Genomic DNA, 7915 nt, shown 5'->3' with positions numbered 1-7915 from the left:
GAGGTGCAAAAAGGCAGGGAAAGTCATGACACCAGCTGAAATCTGAAATCAGCTGGTTCAGTCCCAGCTGATGACCTATAAAAAGGTGTCTCATTACCAAGGTGTCACACGAGAGACATCTTATTATGGGTAAAATCAATGAGTTCTCACAAGACCTGTGCAACAATATTGCTGCAAAAATACTGATCACATTGGTTACAGAAGAATTTCTGCTCTCAACCACCATGGCCCTTCTGTATAATCACCACACAAGACTCCATTGCTGAAAAACAGCATGTTGAAGCATATTTAAAGGTTCCTGGACAACCTTTAGAAAAGCCTGTGAAATATAGCCTGATCAGATGAGACCAAAACTGAACTCTTTGGGTCCCATAATATACACCATGTTTGGTGGTCAAGAGGCACTGTATATGACCCCAGAAACACTATTGAAGTTTGGAGGTAGTAGTAGTGCGACATTCTTGACTTAAAAAAAAAATAATTATTTTTTTTTTAAAATCTGCCGCCATTTAAAGATTATGGAGATAAAATGAGGGTAATCGACAATGATTCCGGACACACAGACAAGGAAAGTCTCAGTTGTGTTCAGAGAAAAAAAAAATCAAGCTGCTAGCATGGCCCAGACAATCACCTTGCCTGAATCCAATTAAAAATCTATGGAAAGAACTAAAGCTAAGAGTTCTTGTAAGGGGCCCACTGAACCTTCAGGATTTAAAGAAAGTTTGTGTGGAAGGATGGGCCAAAATCACGACTGGGCAAGGCATGCGAAAGTTTCGTCAAACAGGAGGCAAGCTGTGATCATCAACAATGGCTTCTGAAAAAAATATTAAATAAATTTCACAGTTGTTGAAAAATTTCAGCGTCTTCAAAACTTTTTCCATGTGTCATTTCACATTATTACACATAATTTAATTTATAGACATCTGTGGTTTGATTTCTTTGCATGTGTGGATCAGTTGTTACTGACATCTGGTGAGAATTTCATGTCAAAAACACCTTTAGAAATATATTTACTTAGACAGTTACTAATGTTTTCAATACGTTTTTTTTAACCTGCTGTATATAGCAAGCATTTAATATTATTTAAATTAAATTGTATTGATTATTGTATTGCTAATCTTACTCTTTATTAAATTTCATTAAGAATACACTCACACATTGCTGAGAGAAAAGAGATGACATTATGCTGTTATAAAGTTTATTTATTTTGTTTATATAATCAAAAAAATTATATTTGATGTTACATTAGAGTGCTTGAAATCTGGACTGCTCACAAACCTATAATAAGAACTACTTTATGCAATCACAGACGTATAATGGCTTCTCTGGGTTGCTAAGATTGCATCCAATTTCATTGTCCATGAGCGATGACAACATTTGTTTTATTGGATTCTTTGTGCGCACTCCAGTCCAGTAGGTGGCAGTGTTGCACACTTTTCGCGCGGGTTTCCTTAAATGCCGAATACTTCCTGAACCGTAGGATGATTTAAACCGTGTCGGTGTCCTGACACATTTGCGAGAAAATCGATATTATACTTATTCAGTATTCAGTGAATCGTGTGGGTGAATCGAAACCTTTGGTGTTCTGCTGCAAAAACTTTTAAGAATCAGGTGAGTGCGACACTTCAACAGAGACCTCCAGCAGCGCATACAAGGACGCTTTTTAAATGTTGCTAACTCTCCTCTTTCATTCAGTCGTAGCTGTGGAAATGAAACAGGAGTACCAGGACCTCATCCTGCAGGCATGTGATGCTTCATCTCTGCGAGTCGGTGCTAAGATCCAGACCCTGTGGAGTGGTTATGGGGAGATAGTCCGGCTGCACCTGGAGGGCTGTGACCGGCCCTCCGTGGTTGTAAAACACGTTAAGTTTCCAGAGGAAGCCGAGCACCCCGGGGGTTGGGACACAGATCGATCCCACACACGTAAAGTGAAATCCTACCAGGTGGAGACACATTGGTACCAAAACTATTCCACCAATCAGAGCTGTCGCATCCCTGCCTGCCTAGCTGCCTGTTCCTATGGCGATGAGATGCTGATCGTGCTGGAGGATCTGGACGTGGCCGGTTACGATCAGAGGAGGTATAAGCTTAGAAACTCTGAGAAAAGCTTCACATAGCATGTGGCATGAAATCCATAAAAGTCTATGAAGTGTTCATGTTATTCAGATATACTATCCCCCACCCCTCCTCCGTGACTTGTGTATATTTGTGTATGTTTATAAAGTATATATGTATACCTAAGCAGTCATGGCTGATTTCCCACCCATAGACAGCATAAAGCTAGTATAAACGTGGAATTTGGTGAGTGAATCATCAGCTTAAATTGGCACTGAAGTCTGATTCTGACCATGAAAACCACAGCTACCCTGCACCAATCCAGTACATTACTGTAGACTAAACAGTACTACAAACTAACCAGACAAACTAACCTTCCCAGTCTGCACTATACTGTCTAGTATTTTTATGCAAACTTTAACCCCTGATTATTGGGCCAGATTATATCTACATATTTGTTTGCCCTTTTTTTTCATCTCCTCCTGTGAGCACTGGTGATGGCTACACCAATAGGATTGCATTTTATGTGTTACTGTTTCTTTCCACAATCGGTTATTGTTGCGAAGGAAAACAGTGACAGGAAATAATAAGTCCCTACAAACCTAAAGTAATGAACCTGTTTTGAAAGTGTAAGGAGCAAAAAAGGACATACTGTTGTGCTGAAATGTAGAGAGTAAAGGTTAAACTTCATTAGAAAAATAAATACTCAAGTGTAGTACAGATACCTGAAAATTCTACTTAAGAACTGTAATGAAGTGTTTTGTACTTGCATTATGTTTTTCCATTTTTCTGCCACTGCTGTGAGAGTGTGCAGTAAAACAGGAGGCCTGCATATAAACTATGGCTTGGCATTAATGCAGTAAACACTGGATTCTCTTGTAGACATCAAAAATGTTCATAAATTGTGTTTTAGGTGAGGGAGGAGATAATTTAACTTTCTAAGGGCATCTTATTGTAATATTCATTTGTCATTTTAGGTCTGAAGGCGCTTTTTTTGATGTTTAGTTATTTTTAATTTTATTTCTGTTTAATGTAACTTAAACACTGTTCAGTTTCAGGTGCCTCATTTCCAAATTAACTGCTGAAATAGGCAGAAGCTCTTCCGGGGGTCGTTTGATGTATCTGAGCACTTTCAAAGTAGTTCTGAAAGGAAGTAGTTCAGATCAGAGCCTTTATTAGCCTGGATAGGTATATCTTTAAAGCCATGATAAAGACATGCCAAATAGTGAAACAAACATAATTTATGGTGGTTAAAAAATATATATTTTATTCTTTTTAGGACGAGCGTTACAGACAGGGAGATAAAGGCTTGCCTGAGCTGGCTTGCTCACTTTCATGCTCTCTTCTTGGGTGTGGCACCAGAGGGTCTGTGGCCTGTCGGTACCTACTGGCACCTGGAAACCCGGCCAGACGAGTTGGAAGCCATGGATGATGCTGAGCTCAAAGCAGCAGCAGGCGACATTGACAGGATACTCAGTGAGTGCCGCTTCAAGACCATCGTTCATGGAGATGCCAAATTAGCTAATTTCTGTTTTTCCCAGAGTGGGAAGGATGTGGCAGCTGTGGACTTTCAGTATGTGGGCGGGGGCTGCGGGATGAAAGATGTTGTATATTTTCTAGGAAGCTGTATGGAGGAGAGGGAGTGTGAAAAGAGGGTACCAGGACTACTGGACTACTATTTTTCAGAACTAAAGCTATCGTTAAAAAAAGACGTAGAGTTTCATGCCCTTGAGAAAGAGTGGAGGGAAATGTTTGCATTTGCTTGGACAGACTTTCATCGTTTTCTGCTGGGATGGAGGCCGGGACACTGGAAGATCAACCGATACAGTAAACAGCTGACAAAGGAGGTTCTGCGCAAGCTGAAACAGTAATCAGTAGTTTCCATGCAGCAAGTCTTCCTGGGATAAACACACAAAGCACCCAGGAAATCTGTACACACCCATATCCATTCCTGTGTCATTTAATGAAGCATGCTTATCACGTCATTTGTGGGAACATAAGAGTTGTTAAACTGCTAAGGCAGTTTTACTTTTCCATATGGCCTACTGCAAATTCGCTGCCCAGATGTGAATTAATATCAGCACTTTAAAATCAATACCGCACGTTACAAAAAGCAAGAAATATGGCTGAAAACATTTCTGGATTTTATTCTAGTACATGCAAAGATGTATTCAGTGGAAATTATTCCGCATGTGCAATATTTATGAAACACAGATAAAAAATAAAGGCAACTAATAGCATTATTATTGTAGAATGTGGGGTATAAACAATCCTAAAGTAATAACTTCTACAATCTGTGCGAATATTTTGAGAAAGGAAAAACTCAATAATTTTGCGGCACTTGAGGAGGTGCTAAATACTTTAGCGCTGAGACTTAAAGTCTGGCTGTGTGGTTGGACAAAAGCATAACATTTTCCCCAAATGTGGTTTGCCTGTTAGGCATCTTACACTGCCCTCTGGTGGTGGAGTGCCATTCCAACGATCAGTCCTTTGTTTAAGAGGTTCATTTGAAGTAGGCGTGGAAAGATTGAAAATCTTACAAATAAAACAAATACACTTAAAAAAAAAAAAATTATCCAAAATGTCAATGATGAATAATGAAATGTAAGTCTCAAAAATAGTTTTCTTAAAGATTAATTGTATTACATGTTTTTCCACTTTTAGTAACCAAATGGTAAAGCAATACAAAACTATACTGTGTAAGAACATCATGTCACAGAGGACCTAAATTTGCTTAAAATTTACCAGACTGAGTACCAAATGTGGTGAATAAATTACGATATTGCATCATATCATCAGCGAAGTGCAGCACCAGTGTTGTGAATTGTATGCACGCGCAAATATGCTGCCATCTACATTTTCTATAGATATAAATAATTTAAACTAGGCTCTTTTTAGAGTTTATTGCACTCCACTTTGAAATAACATGGCTATATATAAAGCCAAAACCTGCTGACTGGGGGCATGAAGTCATTATTCATATTTATGTTTGGGGAATTAAATGACATTGCTGAAGAAAAAAAAATAAAGCTGCGTGAGTCATTCTTTGCTGGATGATTATGTAGTATTTTTCCTGACACTCATCAGACCAAACAATATATGTCCAGTCTCCACATGTCCAGTTTTGGTGATTGGTGCAGATTTTATCCTCAGTTGACAAGAGTGGCATCTGGTGCGGTCTGGCATCAACGGGATTTTTTAAAAATTGGCCCAGGGAACTGCTGCTGAATGGCTGTTTTCTCTTTTTTTGGTTGTGTAGAAAATCCAGATCAGCACCAACAACCATGCAATCATCAAAGTCAGTTAAATCAACTTGCTTGTCCATTTTGACGTTAGGTTTAAACTTGAGTTCGTCTTGACCACGTCTATGTGCCTAAATGTATTGAATCATTGTCATTATACACTTGCATTAATGACTTATTGAAAAGGCATACCTAATAAAATGACCAGGAACGAAATACTGGTTCTTATATTTATTGAGTCTGCGTGTTACTGTTGTCTGCTTTGAAATTACAATGTATATGGTCAACTTCTAAAACACCTTTATATCACAAGACTATAAACTAATAGATTGAAACCACTATACTAAACTAGAACTGTAGATTTTCAATTCTAAATTTCAAAGTGAAATCAAAAACACGAAACTATACTAACTTTAATGCGTATTTATTACTGCGGTGCAAGGTTTTGGTTTTGTTTTGTTTTTTCTTTGTTTTTTTGATCAGCTGTTGCAAAGAGAATGACGTGTTTCCGCTCTCACACCCGACATTACAACAACAAGGCAGGCGAGCCGAGCTGGGACGGGGAGTCGACGCTGACTGACTGACTGGAGAGTAAACAGGTACAAACAGAAAGCCCTCTGATGCAACGTGTTCTCATTTATTATCGTTAGACCTTTAAATGTGCTGTCACCTTGGGAGAAGCTAGCTAGTCCCACCGAATTATTACCAAACCACAGCGACGCTAGCATTAGCCAAGAAGCTAACGGCGTTACCCTGGCTTCATAACCAAGGGTCAAAATAAAAGCCGAGTTGATTGGAGTGACCGGCCCAGTGAGGCTAGTTTGCTATGTGTGTTAGTGTGTTCGCCTGAGGATTGTACAGATAAGCAGCGTTAATAGCTCACCTAACGCTAAACCGTCAGGTTTAACCCGACTCGGTGTGATTTATAGTTAAAGTTGCTTTAATTGTTTACTGTAAAGATGAGCAAACATGGCAGGTATCAGGAAGTTTAACCGAAACTCCCGACCCCTCCGCCTCACCTGCGGTTATTTTCGCTTGCGTGTGCTACATTTTGTAGATACATTGCTTTTCATAGTGAGCCAGCTGTGAATTGTTGTTGCAGTGAGCTGGTGCATTGCTTATTACAGTATGCAAAAGTGAGCTTTTTGTTGATCAGTTTCCTCAGTTGCAGGAAGTTTGGGGCAGAGTGTCAGACAGGTAGGACAGATGAACAATTATAGACTGGTGACCTGCCAAGGGTCTACACCAGCTCCAGCCTCGTAACCCTGAATGGTTAAGCTGGAGTTTATCTTTATTAATCATTTATAGCTTGTAAGTTAGTTTATTTATCCTATATTTTAAGAGTTTTTTTTGGCACACTTGGGGAGGGATTTAACTCTGTCACAGACAGGGACAGCTGCAGTAGTTATCCCTTTAATACTTCTTTGAAGTTTACCTGAAGGATGACCACACAGATTTCCATGTTGCATGTGTGCTTAAAATTTAAATTTCAAAAAATACAATTATAGATATTAGAAAAATACTTTGTATAAATCAAAACAAAATGTTTTAGGATAATGTGTAATCTATAAATGCTACTCTCTCTCTTTTTTAAAAACAGAAATCCAACAACCTGCTACCAGAAGAATTCCAACTCATAAAAGATCTAGAGATGAAGCAGATATTGTAAAAGGGGACCCACCAGCCCCTTACCTGCAGCATTGACTGTTTTTGGTGTTATACAAGTACCAGAATGGAGAGAATTTGAGGTAGCTTACTCCTCAGGACAGTCCTGAGTTGTGTCAGTGAAGGTTCCCCAGAGCCCACTTTCTAGTAATATGAGCCATGGACTCTGGGGCAGTTGATAGTCCTGTGACCTTGGTCATTAAGGCCCCCAACCAGAAGTATGAAGACCAGACCATTAACTGTTTCCTTAACTGGACTGTGGAGAAGCTGAAAAGTCACATCTCCAGTGTGTACCCCAGCAAGCCGGTGAGTAGCTTTTTGTCCGTCTGAAAGAAACCAGAATCATGATTATTTTTGATTAATAATCATATTATATATAATTTGAAACAGTAATTCATTTTTTCAGTAGGCTGCTTGACATTTATTAAAGGCATTTATCATCAGTTTACAGATATAAGTTTAAAAAAAATAGATGTAAATGAGATGATGTACACCATGTTGTCCAATAGGAAGAAAGGCCTGGGCTGCTGGTCCCTAGCAGCTTGCAAAATGCATAATAGAGTCTTTCCACAGGTCCAGTGGTTCAAATCTTGGTCCAACTTTAACTTCCTCTAGATAGAGCTTAGTGACCAAAGATTGTTTCTGTTCTGTTGTTCAAAGCTCAACTACAGCACCATTAAGTTTCACTTTTAGGAAGAAACAAAAATGCGCTTTGTAAAGGAAACGGATGTGCTTGATATATAAATGCAACAAAAATAAGAGATGTGTAGAAAAAATTAGTACAAAGAGCAAAGTATTTGTTTTTGAGATTCTTTTATTTAATTCATTAATTGTTGACAGACAACATCTTCATTGAATCCAAGTGATTGCTGAGCCCAACCTCATATTATGTTTGATACAGAATAATCAGATTTTCTGTGGGGCGAGTTTTTGTGTGTGTGTGTGTGTGTGTG

The 7915-nt window shown here is 38.8% G+C and overlaps 2 protein-coding genes across 2 annotated transcripts in view; both read left to right on the top strand.

Moving 5' to 3' along the window:
- The first annotated feature begins 1434 nt into the window (after window positions 1-1434).
- Window positions 1435-5528, top strand: pkdc (protein kinase-like domain containing). The gene is made up of 3 exons (XM_005739245.1): window positions 1435-1611; window positions 1696-2080; window positions 3335-5528. Exons 2-3 carry the CDS (start codon window positions 1710-1712, stop codon window positions 3924-3926), a joined length of 963 nt encoding a protein of 320 aa, XP_005739302.1. The 5' UTR covers window positions 1435-1611; window positions 1696-1709; the 3' UTR covers window positions 3927-5528.
- A 260-nt stretch (window positions 5529-5788) lies between these two features.
- The window catches only part of herpud2 (HERPUD family member 2), a 9194-nt gene continuing 7067 nt past the window's right edge, over window positions 5789-7915 (top strand). The window contains exons 1-2 of the mRNA XM_005739275.2: window positions 5789-5896; window positions 6898-7268. Of these exons, the coding sequence (XP_005739332.1) occupies window positions 7122-7268 (147 nt within the window). The 5' untranslated portion in view covers window positions 5789-5896; window positions 6898-7121. The remainder of the gene's footprint in view (window positions 5897-6897; window positions 7269-7915) is intronic.

Source organism: Pundamilia nyererei, unplaced genomic scaffold, assembly GCF_000239375.1.
Source record: "Pundamilia nyererei isolate P.nyererei 1_Seehausen unplaced genomic scaffold, PunNye1.0 scaffold00090, whole genome shotgun sequence".
Taxonomy (NCBI): Eukaryota; Metazoa; Chordata; class Actinopteri; order Cichliformes; family Cichlidae; genus Pundamilia; species Pundamilia nyererei.
Note: the sequence above shows the minus strand (reverse complement) of the source record. Positions and strands in the feature narration are given on the sequence as shown.